Genomic DNA, 15,344 nt, shown 5'->3' with positions numbered 1-15,344 from the left:
TAGCCACATATTAAACTGACACTCTATTTTCTGAGCCTCCTTCCTTGATCTTTAAAGTAAAAGTGATAAGCGATTAGTGTTTGAGAAGCCTACTAGAAAAAAGAAGACAAAATATTATGTTCTTTTAAAATTTATCTCATTAAAACCTTGAACTTTGTCCTTTTGGTACCATAAAACAAGGGAACAAACTACCTTTCCTGCATAGGAAGGTCAGATGCCATCATGCGAAATGGCTATGGATACTTCTGAGTGTCCATGTGAAACATAGATGACAAAGAAGAAGAGCAAGGAAAGCATTTCTTCCATATGCCTGGACATTCATAGAAGCCCATTAAAAAAAGTCTGTGTTCAATAAAAATACATCCTCTAAAGATATTGGTGGAGTTGAACCCCACACCATGGTTGGCCATGAGAAATAGAAATATATCGATTATAGCAATTTTACAGTGTACTTAACAACCTCAATTTTTTAAATCCCTTTTTCTACTTTCCAGAAATAAAATTAATTAAGCCAGCTTCTCCCCCCCCCTTCATTTTCCTGACATAAATTCTGTTTCTACAAAGCCAAAGGTCTGTTTCCAGCTTGCATTATTCAGTCTTCTTCTTTTGCCTTTCTAATGATTTCACTCAGGGAATTTCCTGAATTAGGAGTTTACAAAAGCACTGGGCAGATGAACAGCTCATTCCTTCCTTGGCATCCTCCGCAGCCTTACCACGTCTTCTCCACCCGTCCTTTCTTCCCCCTGTAGACTGGCACGCAGTGCTCTTTCTTTGCCTCTTACTGTTCACAGCTCAGTTGATTTCAACTCTCTTTCATTCCTTCTCTTACCTGTTATTCAGAAAAATCACCATCTACCTTTTGCCTTCTCCTTGCTCCTTTCAAGAGGAAAAATAAACCAAGAAACTTTACCTGGAGTTTAAAAACATCAGAGTAAAGCTTGGTATACACTTGCGTTCAGAAAAAGGAAAATTATACAATTAGAAATGCAATAGGCATAAGATAGAACCAGTTTCTCTACCCTGATCCTCCTATTATACCAAATTTACCTGTAATATCAATATTTAAAGATCATTTTTAAAACATTTCTATTTAGTTTTGTTTTCCTATTTTGTTTAACTGCAGGTATTGGGTAATTGTGGTTTTCTACTCTATTTTTAATGACAAGTATATAGTATTTCTAATGTATGGGCTAACCAAGCTTTTGTTGGCTGATCTGGGAACCTAACCACCATTTATAACCTTGCATAATGGGAAAATGTGGTGTGAGCTCCAAGCAGTTGACTTATAGATGAAATTCTAAAGTGCAGTGCATTTGTAATCTGATGCCTGCTGTAAAAGATTAATACTGAATTTGAACACCATAAGCAAAATAAAATTTAAGGGCATCCAAAAGGATCAGTGTGACTACTTTTCATTAGTAGCCACATATAGCTCAGTTGTATTGATATATTAATTTTAGCATTTCCATCATTTTCTTGAATCCTCAGAGTTGTAAATTCTCAACAACAAAAAATCACTCTAAGCTAAAGTTGGCTTATGAGGCCTTAACCCAGGAGCAAATTTTATTTATTTAGCAATAGTGATTGGGGAAGAGCCCTTTTCTGGCAGCTAATGACCTACTGGAGGACTTATGTGCCCAAGGCAAAGCTGAAGGCCATTAGCCCAACAGGTCATTAACTGACAAACGCCTGACCCCAAGGTCATTTCTCATATTGTAAACTGTGAAAACATTAAAGTGAGTTTGTTGGAAAGTATAGCTCTGCCAAAGAAGTTTCATTTTAAGCAGTTTGGAAAATGCATTAAATTGTTTGTTATTATTCATGTGGCTTAATTGTCTTTGGGGCCATTTTCACTGTACACAGTAAGTCAGTCAGACATCAGTAAACACCAAAGCTATACTGTATGTCCAGTCTTTAGTTTTTTTAAAGGACATGTTCCCTCTTTAGAATATCAGATTACCTATTTCATTACTAATCTTCAGCTACACTCTTGTGGACCACTTATGTTTTCATAATGTGTAGAGCTATATAGGCACTCACCTATTTTATACCCCTCAGAGATGACATATAAAGCTATTAAGAGAATTGGAAAGAACCCTGAGGTAGAAGTCTGTGGACTTAATTCCCATCTCTGACTTTTTTTTTTTAATTAGCCATTTAACATTGGATAGCTCATTTTATCTCTCAGAATTCCACGTTCAGATCTCTTTTTTTCCAGACTATTTATCTAATGTCTTAATTACCTCACTTTACAAATGAAATTAGAAACCTCATAATGTAGAATGTTTAATATTTATTAAAATTACTACCAAACATTTAAACATAGTATTAACATATTTTTTAGTGCTTACTATCTAGTAGACACTGTTGTAAGTGCTTTATGCGTATAAACCCATTTAATCCCTTGTGAGGTACAGGAAAGGGTTAAATAATTTCTTCGCAGTACCGCTGCTACTAAATGGTAGAGCTGCTGTCTAAATCCAGGCCATTTGGCTCCAAAACCCTCATGCTTAACTAAAGTAGAAAACTAACAAGCTCGCAAAGAACCACGATAACTTTTTGTAAGCAACTTTACAGTTACCGATCCTGGAATTTATATATTTATAAAAACAACTAGTAATTTTTAAATATTGGACTAAATATTTCAATACAAACATCAATGGGGCATTGGAAACGTTTTAAAAAAATAAGTGTTAAGCAAAAGTAACTAATTGTCTTAGTTTTCTCACCTGTAAACTAAGGCAGCATTATCTGCATCCCCCATATTCTTGCTCCAATATTCTGTAGTTCTGCGTGTCGTGGGAACGGGTCTAAACTTACAGCATATTACCAGATCCTGAAAACGGCATGAAATATGAAGGAATAAAAGAGAATCAAGAAAAATTGTTTATCAAATCAGAGATATAGTCATGAATCCAAAATCTTTTATAATGCCAGAGGTCTACAGAGTTAGATGCATAATTCAGCAATCTAAAGTAATGCCCTAAATTCATAAACTCACCTTTATGGCAGATTTGTGATGAGGAACTTATACAACTTCATTTGTTCAAGACTTTAAAAGGTATAAGGTGATATGCAAATGTAAATTTCTGAAATTAGTGAAAAAGTGATAACTAAATTTGTTTCAAAATAGTGATGATTAATATAACTAATTTACATATTAGAACAGTATTGGCAATTCAAAAATAATTTTTGTGTACATTGTGCTAACTTAGCATTGAGGGTATCAGTTTAAAAAGCTGTATGTGTATCTTTATAAACTGGAGAATTTCTAACCCAAAGGTATTCAATATTTGATTCAAGGGCACAATGCAGCCATTCTCCAGTTTCTACTACCTGATTGTTTTGAAGGAGGGCAAAAAGGATTACCTGAATTTTTAGAAGGTAGTACCAGTAGGGCCAGGTTATTTTTAGAATTCCATTGAATCACACATTTTAGAGAGCTTGTGGAGGTATTTGGAAGAAACACAATTACAGTTTAGACAAGATGCATGGGTTTTAATGCATATAATTTATGTTTGATTTCTGTGGCTGCCTTTGAAGCACAAACCTGGAGATGTCTCTAAATTACAAACATCTGCCTTTTAGTGTGGCCCAATTTAAAGGGAACTGCTGGTGGAGCTAAAAAGTGACTTGTGTTACCCAAAAGATATGGTAGCCTTGGAATTTCCAAGACGTATGTGTGAATCCCAGATAAATCCTGAAATTTTTAACTCTTTGTCCAAATGTGGTCTAAGCCAATTGTTTTTATAAATCTTGTAGGATCAAAGCTAAGGGTCAACATCAGTTATACAAACCAACAAGACTGATATGCACCTAACAGAATAAACCCCACAGTACCCAGGAATGATTCTGTTTCATCCTGCCTTCAGCCTCTATTTACATTCAGCTAATTTACATGTTTGGGTATAAATAATAAATTAACATTTTTTCAAACATATTTCAGAATAATAGTGTTTAAACTGCATGTCAGAAATGTGGGCACTTCATGTGCACTGCAGATGGCTAACCAAGGCCTGAGCTATGATATAAGGTCATGTTTCAAACCACAAATCGCATCCTGTTTACTGGTGGGTGGTGAAATCAATTTAGCAAATCACTACCAACACTTTTTTAATGGAATATAGTAGAAAATAGAGGAATAATGAAACTTTTGTTTTATGGAAATTTTCATTCATTTTTATATGCATGCATGTACTTTGTCATGATGTAAAATACAGTTTTTACTGTGAGTTGCAATTTTAAAATTTTGGAAGTTGATACTACTAGCAGTGCTCTAGCCAGCAGCTTCCATTCAGTTGAATGAAATACTGTACTGTGATTCTGGCGTTCAAGTTTCACATTGTGAACTTGTGTTTCTCAAGTTTAACTTTTAAGTAAAATCACACTTGGAAAACATCACTTAACATAACTGAAAGAAAATAGAGATTATCAGCCACATGGGGAAAAGTGGGCAGACCACTGAAATGGCAGGCATAATTCTCAGAGAAACTTCGATCAGAACAGGGTATTACAGCGCCACTGAGTAAGGAGCTAATTAGTAAGCACTACTGTGGAACATCCTGAGTACCACAGACTTCATGTACATCAGTTCCCACATGGAAGAAGGTGGAGAATTTAAAAACCAACTGTTGTCTGATCATGTCAGAATTACTTTGTTTCATGACTAAGCATTCAATTTGCAGCTACTAGTTACACTTTTTGTAGTAATGCTAGATACTTGGCACAACCAGCTTTTTTTAACCTACTGGAAATCATCTTCTCCTTTATGTCTTATGAAAAGTTAATCTTTTTTTTTTTCTTTTAATGTGTCTTTATTGATTTCAGAGAGAGGAAAGGAGAGGGCGAGAGAGAGAGAGAGAAACATCAATGATGGGAGAGTCATTGATCGGCCGCCTCCTGCACGCCCCCGACTGGGGATTGAGCCTGCAACCAGGGCATGTGCCCTGACCGGGAATCCAACCCCGATTACCTGGATCCTAGGTCGACGCTCAGCTGCTGAGCCATGCCCAGCCGGGCTGAAAAGTTAATCTTGATTTAAGCATTTTAACTTATCTGCCACTTTTTCAGGGAACTAATCATTGTTTAAATAAATAAATGGTTATTTGTCATTGTTCAGTAACAAACAGAAGGCCAAGAACTGTGCACCTTTATTCAAAAGATGAACAAATTGTTAGACTGCCTTTTTACTGTTAGTAAAAGAAAGCTACATTTTTTGGCTAATTAACTATTACAATTGTTATGAATAAAAAAATGTATACAGTTGCACATTTAGTTGTTTCTGATCATGGAGCTTACTGTTGATAAAGCAGACACCTCTTACCTAGACCAGCAAACTGAGCCCCAAAGAATTGATATGGCTGGCCTGAGGTCATGCCACATACCTATATATTAACCTCCTAAGTGATCAAACACAAATCAATGTCTTTTATCTTTAAGGCTATAACTGCTTTCATTAGCACAGCACCAGGCACATAGTAGGCTATCAGCAGATGTTTATGGAATGAGTGCACTAGTCAATAATATTAAATTTCAACACTTTAGATTAACACTATTTTCCTGAACTTGTGGCCTATTTCTTTTACGTTTTATGAGTTGTGATTTTATACTTTAGTTCACTAAATTTTCCTGAATCCTCTTTGACAAATGTTACTGGTAGTTAAAGTTTATAAACCAATGTATCAGCTGTTCTAAATTAAAAATTAAGATTATCAATTTGCTTAGTTTTTGCTGCACCTGTCCCACTGGTAGTGCCATTTCTCTCTCTGCTCTTCCCCCTTAGCCAGAAAGAACTTCCAGCTCATGAGAACAGATTGCCATCCCTCCCACAAATAAGCTCGGCCTTACACATTTGGCAGCATTGAAAAGGCTCCCTTCAAAAAGCCAAGTTAAACGCTTCCTCCAGAACTCCTGTGAGTTAGTGGTGTGTTTATTGCAACAGACCTTTCATCATTGTCTTCATTAAACTTCATCTTTGTCTGATAGGAAGGAGGGGAGAGAACCATTCTTTCATAGACTTCATCAATGGCTTTATTAAAGCCACTCATTTATATTAATCAGCACTGCAGATTAGGGCTCATCTGGGTTATGTGTGCCCAGGTGGTGGGTGAGAAGATTCACCCCTTATTTGGCCACTGCTACTGCTCCCCGTGTTCTTTCGAGGTTGCTTCTCCACTGAGCCTGCCAGCCTGGTAGCTCTGGCTGAGCACTGAGGACTGAATCCATGTGGATGGAGATAGTTTGCTTAAACCCAGTTTAAAAATGATAAACTGCTTTACAAATGTTAGAGGTTATTATTGGTCCCCATATAGGAGTGCACTTCTTAACCAGCCCCTTTCTACCTTACCTTGGTCTTTAAATGCATCCCTCAAATACTTCATGCCTCATTTGCATGAAGAGGAACTAAAGCGTGTTGCTAACTCCTCTTATTACCATTAGCAGGCAATTCAGTATCCTTTATCTATAAATGTATTTTTCTGTAAGACCTTTTCACTGACGATACAGGTTTTGTGGATTTAAAAAATCTTGACAATAGCCCTTCAAGTGCCAAAGCTCTTAGAAAATGACATATTTACATTAAATTCATCTTTTGTTCCTCCCAGGATATATATGAGAAATAATTCTTCCCCAAGGGCACTTTACCTTTGCTACTACTTTATGCACTGCTATTTGTTCCTGGGGGTGGGGGTGGAGTGCAGTAAATTTGCGTGTAATTAATGCCATCAGAGCTGCAGATGCGTGCACACATGACTGTTTCCTTTGCTAGCAGCTGTTAAGAGTAGTAAAGGCTGTGGGCCATGTGTTCATTCGCCTACTAAATAGAGTGATGGATCACATGTTGTCTTGTCATTCCACACTGTAGTAAAAACCGTCATTAAAATAACCTTTCCAGCGCAAGTTTTTGAAAGAAGATTGTAAATCTGTAATAGCCTCCACAGTTTTTATATACCTACCAAGCAAATTGCATATGTATCAACCTCTTTTAAGTGAAATAAAATACAACTCTACTGCCTTATTACATCAGCTCAGTTAACTTATGCTGGCTGGCTTTGATTGGGCCACATTAGTATATAGTTAACATTTTTTCTAAAGATTTAGTTGCATTTTACTTTTAACTTAAGATAGGTGCTCTGCTCATACCAAAGTGTTCTGGTTTACTAGTTAAACATCTACAACTCTGGTGAGTCTATTCCTTCTGCCAAATGCTAACTGAAATTACTCCTGAGTCACATTTATTGAAAAAGGAACAACTTGTCTATACAGAATGCTTGCCACCATTTACAGATCCTAGTTTTGCTAATCCAGGGACTATTAATTGATATATTCCATTAATCAACTTGTGAACACAGCGTAGCATGAAGCCTCTCTAAAACCAAAAGCAAGGTATTCTTCCCCATGTTCTCCCCCACGGAAGGAGGTTTATTGTTTTATCTGATTATTACAGCAGTTTCATAAAAAGAGGGAGGAAATGTAATACATTGTAAATTTAAACAATTCAGAAAAGTTGAAGGAAAAATTTTTAATTAAAAATCATCCAGAATAGCCCTGGCCAATGTGGCTCAGTTCGTTGGCCGTTGTCCCATGCACCAAAAGGTTGCAGGTTCAATTCCGGTCAGGGCAAATGCCCAGGTTAGGGGCTTGGTCCCCAGTAGAGGGTGTTCAGGAGGCAGCCTATTGATGTTTCTCTCTCACATCAATGTTTCTCTCTCCCTCTCCCTTCCTCTCTTACTAAATCAGATCTGTGTGCCAAGGGTTAGGTACATATGAATGTGGCCTATTCCTATAGAGTAGTGAATGCAGTGAGAAAGATCAGCAGTTGCTTAAGAATACCCGTTGGAAGGGAATACATTGTTCACTTACTTTTCTATGTGACCTCCCTGGTAGCCAAAAAACGAGGTGGCAGGAGAAGCCAGCTCATAATAATGACATTGTGAATGGTTACCACTTCTGTCTCACTGAAATCTAAGGTGTTAGAAGATTGGAGGATAATGTGTGGCGTTGCTCTAGAGTCAGATTTAAACATATGGCACAAAATGAAGAGAAAAGCGTTTTTGCACTTGAATGTACAGGTGAGCGATTCTGCTATTCCCACAACCTCCAGAAATGCAGAAATGAAAACTACCTCCTTTTTGTGTACTCTCTACACTGCTAAAGTAGATTTTATAACATTGATGGTGACAGTCATATAATCTGAAATTATTTCAGGGTGCAACAAGTCAGTGTGACAGAGATCTCTGATTTTAGTTAAAGTAGTCTTTTTGTGTGTTCTGTTGTTGAATTAAACCCCACTTTCTTTTAAAATGTTTGAGCACACAACATAAAAGACACTGTAATCTTGGTTTCCATACTATGCATTTCATTTATCCAAGATTTATATTGAATATTGAGTAATAATATAGACGTATAGGAGACTAAAACACTCAGTGAGACTTATTATGGTCCAGATGCTTCTCTAAGCGCTCCACATATTTATTCATTAGAGAAGGAAGTGATGGGCCAACTAGTGCCATTATTTGTTTGATGCAACTGCTCACTTAAACCTGATGTCACTCTGAATCTCATATGTGTGAATTACTCCCAAGCTTTAGGGCCCTTCAAGACCCAAACTCAGCAATGTGTCCTCTAAACAACTCAAGTAGGACTTCTTTGCCAGCTGATGGAGTGGACTACCAATCATAATGGTTTTTAAAAATGGAAATTGTTTCCTTTCAATTCTAAGTATTAGAACCAAGGGGGGTTGGGGACAAAAAGTTTCACAAATAATCAGACAGAGAAGAAAAGGTCCAGGTAAAAAGAACAGATTACCAAAAAAGCAGTTTTTAAATTTACATGCCTAACTATAAGTTCTAAGATTTGCATTTCTAGAAGCTCAGAATCTTAGAACTGGAAGGGACTTTAAGGAATTATGGCCTGCAAATTTCCTCGTTTATAGTTGAGGAAAACCAAAGCTTTGAGAAATTCATTGATTTGCCCCAAATCTCACAAATAAATAGTCAGCCTTCAAGTAGATTCAAGACCCGCTGACTCGTCACCTGTTCTGTGTCATTCCAGTCTAACCTGTCCGGTTTCTTAGGTTTGCTACCATCAAGGCTTTTTCAGGCTAAAGTGTTTGCTTGCCCCCCTGGGCTTGAGAAACAAAAGTCCTTGAATGTTTCTCCTGTTGCTCTTATCTAAAGCACAAGAAGTCTGGCCCCTGGGCTCTTAGCCTCAGGAGGTTCAGCATTTAGGCTTCTGGATTTTCCTTTGGCTGCCATTGTCCTTGCTACCATTTTGGGTTGCTTGAACAAATTATTCCTCAAGAATCTGAAGAAGAGAAATGTCATTAAGCAACTGCTTTCTTATATTTTAGTACTATAGGTGTCTAAGCAGGTGAATGCCTGAGGTAGTAAGCCGTATAATGAAAAAAAGATAAGTTTTGTTAAAGTATGTGTGTGGCTGGTAGCCCTGTGGTCTTTCTGAAAATGTTTGCAATTTTAAAGGAGGATGATACTTAAACACATCTCTCTCTGGTATAATTTTAAAAGTAAAGGAAACATTTGAGGCGTTGGAAAGAGATTTCTGTGCTCACTGAGCAAGTCACCCTTGCCTGGGACACATGCAACTCCCCTAGGCTATTCCTGCTTTACATAATCTCTTATCTTCCTGGACTTGTTAACCCACAATAGTCCAAAGCTTTTTCCTTCACGTTTGTCATTGGCTATGGAGGTATATTCTGCTCAAGTAAGTATGGCCATTTGGAAGTATAGGTCATTTACAAATTATGAATTTGTAAGTACAGGTCTGCCTGTATATGCTGAGTGCATTAAGAGAAGAAAGAGAATGAAATGTTTTTCTTGTTTCTGCCTGGTCTGGAATTTCAGGAAAGTAAAGGAACACAGATCCAGATTCTTTGTTAAAAGTTCATACATACTGTCATTTTGACATTTAGTGTCAGACTTTCTCTCTTTGTAAATTCCTCTTTGCTTTACCAGTGCTGGTCTCAGAGCTCAAACTGTTTCAAAACCATAACATTTCTTAGTGAGTGATTGATCTGTATTATGTGTCCAGCCATCAGGAGGATCTTGGGATGTTGCTTGTATAAACTGTAATCCAATCTGATGCTGTGCATTTAGTTACAGTCTTTCATAGACCTATTGGCGATACTCAATCCTCCTGGATTTGGGAATAGGGTTTATCTGATACCTTCAGGAGGAAAAAAATCCATTCATTTTTCTCTCTTCCCCACTTAAATAACTCAACACATCTGGTAACACTGTAGGATCATTGTCCTTCCAGTTCCTCTGCAGCTCATATTGCTACAATATTTCTTAAGTATTTGGTTACCTAAAGGGCAATGTGATTTAAAAAAAAAAAAAAAGACTTTGTATAGGTCTTACAAATTAACCTATTTGCAGAGCTAGAAAAAAAACATGCTTTTAATCAGCAAAATTTCCATATCAGCAGCCTTGTGTATGTTATGCAGTATGCATATAAATGTAAATTTGGAGATAAATGTTCATGTGTTAAAATAGTAAAGCAAGTCTTTCTCCAAATTAATGTAATTTGCCTCTAAGAAAATGTTTATTAAATCCAGGGTACCTGGAATTGAAATATCTTGTTGTTTGGGTCTATATCCTTTTGCTTACTAATGTCTTCAATTACAAGAATGATAAAAGCTGAAACAGAATCCTTTAATTCAATCAGAGCTGAGCTAAATTTTAGGAAACAAAGAGTGAGAATCAGATACAGAATGCATAATATTGGAAGCTAAATATACAAGATATTAAGGTTTCATAAGAAGAGGATAGGGTTGCCTTGGGGAATTCTTGTTTGAAATGGTTGCAGTGATCATTATAATAAATAGCACCATTTTATCCTTTGAATTAAGATGGTTTATGCAAACAACTCTAAATTGTACAGTAGTTCCAAAGAGACCATTTACTGTTTTCTGCTTGTTTTACATTCTGGAACAAGTTCAAAGCTTTTGATTTTGCTTGATTTTTTTTTTTTTAATAGCCTGAGCCTTGAAAGTAATACAGGTCTGATGAACACGATTTCAGTCTAGTGTTTCTGTAAAAACGTTCAGGTTTGAGAATAAGGTGTGTTTGGTCCGAGTCCCTTCACTGAATATATCCACGGTGCATATCAGAACAAACATGTTGGAAAGGTTAACCATTCTTTTGCATTTGCTTTTCTTTCTGTATTAAGTATGAAAATTAGCATTGTAATGGCTCCCAGAATGAGGATTTTGAAAAAGTATTTACCTAACAGAAATAAACATACAAAAAATAAATTGGGTTAAGATTTCATTAGTTGTCTGAAATTTAAGCTTATGTTCAAAATGGCTATTACTGGATTTTCATGTATATTATTAGTTAAATGCTGTGCTTATAAGATTTTTTTTTTTTTTTTTTTTTTTTTGCTTAAATTATGACTGAAAAAATTGGATCACAGCTCTTAATATTCAGGTGGGCAATGCCAATGCCATTTGCCAGAATCTTTGCACATAACACTGTGGGTTTTTTTTCTATCAGACATAAATACTGCCTTGCTCCTAAGCCTTCTGAGGCATTCTGGGGTAAAAATATGGATAATTTTTTTAATTGTATTTTTAAAATTTTTGATCTTATTTTTTAGGTTGTGGAACTTCTAGCAAGTGCCCTTAGGGACTTGGTACAAGGAGTATACCATGAAAATTCTACTTCTGCAAAGGTAAGAATTTGGTATTCATTATAAAATGTTAGGTTAAAAACCCTGTGGCAACACTAGAATTGACGAGTGAAAATGTCATTTTTGTTTTCTGTTTTAATTGCACATGACATTTTTTTTAGATTAGTGTTTTGGCTACAAATTCATGGCCATACGCTTAGTACATCACAGATTTAGCCAATTAAAACAACCTCTTATCCTTTAGCTGGATTCACAGTCTGCTCAATCTGCAGCAGCCCAGGCGACACCAGGATGTTGCTGGCTGCCAGGTAGCGACCTGTCACAGACAGGCCAACTGAGGGAACAGCTCATCCTGAGGTGACTGAGCCTAGCCTCTCCCCAGAGGAAGGGGCCTTCTGTGTCCCAGAGGAGTAGATGTGATTTCAAGAAGATGATTGGTGGGGGCCTGAAGGAGGAATGTCTTTTATATCGAAGATCCCGAATTTACTGCATTATTAAATTCTCTATGATAAAAATTTCAATGGTTGCACAGTTGGATTATTTTGATAAATTTTATAGCTCTAGAATGAAGGTTTTTGACTCATTTGGCAGGACATCTCAAGAAGGGTTAGGTTTTATTTTTTTTTTAATGCAGTTAATACATTTCAATAGGATATTGAATGTGAAGCAGTTGCTTCATTGACCACCATTGTCATTTAACATGGTATATACTATTATAAGGGGTTCCTATCATAGTGTTTCATTATTCTAACTTCTTTAGCATCTGAATTAGCAAGATTTCACTCACTGCAAATGAGAAAAAATATGCATGTATGCACATCTTCAGCTTTTTGACATTCCCATTTGAAAAAAGAAAGATAAATTTTATGGGAAGTGAAACACAGAGCATGAGCAACTTGGATAAGAAATGTAAAAGTATAACCCAGGGACTCTGGATGTTCAGAGAGTGGTTAGTGAAATGTGAAGAACTGTACCTTGGACATCTGCTAATATGTCCAGGGAACTACAGTTCCCAGTAAGCGTATGTAAGTTCACCCAAACAGCATAGTGGTATGTGGAGACCTGGCAGGATATATGATCACAGTGGTCCCCCTTTGCTGTGTTTTTCAAAAACATACCATAGTTCACCACGGCTAAAGGTTAATAGGAGATTGTAAGATGGAAGACCCCTGGTTCAGTTCCACTTATAGAAAGTTATCCTGTATATAGTATGATGAAGATGGATAGCTAACCAGACATGACTGTGGAAGTATTCACCCGTGTTTTTACACTTAATCTTTCCAGAAATCGTGCTAGCAGATACTACTCCTATCCCCATTTTACATATGTGAAAACTGAGGTCTAGAAAAGATTAAGTTATTTGCCTACGGTGACACAGCTTATTAGTTGAGAGTTAAACTGCAGAGCTCAGGCTCTTAACCTCTCATTCTGCTGCCTCTGTGCCTTAATGAAACCTGACTTTGCTAATAGCCATCTGCCATACCTGGTACCCCACCATATATGATGAGTACAGTGACCTCTTCTGGCAGTCGAGGTATTCTTTTCCCATGGGATATTTTCAAGATGTTCAACTTGGTTTTATGTAAAATATTAATATTTTACAGTTAAATATCTTTTCATTTTTAAGTGAAGGTGTTATTGGCTTAAAGGTGCATGGTTTATCCACTCTTAACATCTGTCTACTATAATTAGCCCAGTTCATTAATAATTTTGTGAATATTTGTTAAGTACTTTTTATATATCAGGAAGACCTAATACCAACAACAACAATAAATGCTTAGCTAGCACTTTACAGTTTGCTTATACTTTCTTTCTACACAATCAACTATGAAAAGGGGGACATTTGTGGTATACCTACTTCCTAGAGGTAAAGACTGAAATTCAGAAATGACAAGTGGCAGGAAAGCATAGTGCCTGGAAATTGTTAGTGCATGTTTGACAGGGACATGATCGGAACCCAGGTTTTTTTTTTTACTCCAAGTCTCATATAATCTGTTTCTTCCTGGGAAAAAGGAAAGATGAAGCAGCAAAGCCTTTGAAGGACTGTTGATCATATATGAACCACCACTTAGCAAGCAGCAATTGCTGGCTTTGATTAGCGAGTAAGTTTTACTTAAAAGAATTTGTAGCAATACTTTGTTCATCTGCCCTCTTTCCCCACCACCTCCCCAAACACAGTCCTTTAATGCAGTAGAGACCTTTTTTAAAGCAGTTACATTTCTGAATATAGCCAAACTACTTAAAGTGCCTTTTTAAAAATAATGGAACCAAAAATGCATAGTTGAACTAAGGCAGTTGGTGTACTTTTTGATGTCTCCATTTGTGCCCCATGTCCAATTCAGGTTAACCACGTTTCTCTTCCTAACCAGAAAAGCTCTGGTCCCACCCCACTCCCTACCCCCCAAATGTGCTTGTCATTGGAATGGCTTTTCTGAATTTGGTTTTTCTGACTTGGCCCAGGAATCGATTCAGATGCAAAGAGCACTGCCCCACACTGAGTGCCTTAAGGCTTTCCTGTTCTGGCAGGACTGGGAAGCCACCCGAAGTGGAGGTCACGTGGGAAGTGAGTTGCACAGCCTCCCAGCCTTGGGCCAATTCAGTACACAAAAGAATTGCTTTGTGATTTAAAATAAGCTGCAAACCACTTCATCAGTCTGGGGATAAGAGGTTACAATAATGGTCTGTTTTTTATATGCCGACTTAATGCAGTGCTGGAGAATCTATCTTGGGCAGTATAAAAATAGCTTCCTGTGGAGTGGTGTCTGTAATAAGGTAGATGCACTGAAGCACGTGGAGGGGACCGGAACTGAACATGTTTCAAATCACCTTCTCCTGAAGAAGTCTGTAGACCAATTGTCTAATCCTTAAAAGTATGAAAATTTATGCAACTTATTTTAGTAATACTTAACAGATTGTGGGTCAATTGTGATCACATAAACATTCAAAGTAATTTAGGAAATTTATCCTTTGTTCTAGCCATTGAAAAATAGAAATTTTATTTTTACATCTGCTAGTTTGTGAACCATTTCTTCCTCACAATAAAAATTAGTCACCGTGCTTTCTTTAATGTTTATAAAATCTTCCCTCTCTCTACTTTTTTTTTGTTAGCTAATTGAAGAGAGAAGCATATTAAATAGAAAAGTCACATTTTAAATGGTCATTTGCCATTCTAAGAATTCCCCAATCGAGCTGCCTTATACATTGTGCTCATGTTACTCACTGTACACACTAAATATTTAACACTTTAGCAAAATTGGCTTTGAATCCATAGACCTTTATATCTAAAATATTTTTAAACATAATTATCTTATTATTATAACTTGTTTTCTAGTTAGAAAAGTAAATACATGTTCATTAAATAAAAATTGAAAACATAGAAAAAGGTCAAGAGGAAAATAAAAATGATTTTATATTAAACTATCCTCCAGAAATAATGAATCATGATTATATTTTATTTTAGTGTATTTCCTTCTGGATTTCATTCTGCATTTCTCCCATTTTGGAGGATATATATGTGTGTGTGTGTATATATATGTATATATGTATATATACGTATATATATGTGTGTGTGTGTGTGTGTATTTTTACTGATTTGTACTGATTTACTCCCTAGGATAATCATTTTTGTTCTTCAAAAATATAATTTTAATGACTAGTTAATAGTTCTTTATACTACTATACTATAATTTACTAAA

The 15,344-nt window shown here is 36.4% G+C and overlaps 1 protein-coding gene across 2 annotated transcripts in view; it reads left to right on the top strand.

Moving 5' to 3' along the window:
• The window catches only part of PDSS2 (decaprenyl diphosphate synthase subunit 2), a 185,853-nt gene that overhangs the window by 113,048 nt on the left and 57,461 nt on the right, over positions 1–15,344 (top strand). For both annotated transcript variants that reach the window (XR_001603546.2, XM_016217501.2), the window contains exon 4: positions 11,617–11,691. Coding sequence is in view for 1 of the 2 variants with exons in the window: in XM_016217501.2 (XP_016072987.1) it covers positions 11,617–11,691 (75 nt within the window). In the remaining variant the exon portion in view is untranslated. The remainder of the gene's footprint in view (positions 1–11,616; positions 11,692–15,344) is intronic.

The sequence above is a fragment of the Miniopterus natalensis genome, chromosome 5 (assembly GCF_054644295.1).
Source record: "Miniopterus natalensis isolate mMinNat1 chromosome 5, mMinNat1.hap1, whole genome shotgun sequence".
Taxonomy (NCBI): Eukaryota; Metazoa; Chordata; class Mammalia; order Chiroptera; family Miniopteridae; genus Miniopterus; species Miniopterus natalensis.
The sequence above is the reverse complement of the archived record's forward strand: the minus strand, read 5'-3'. Positions and strand labels throughout refer to the sequence as shown.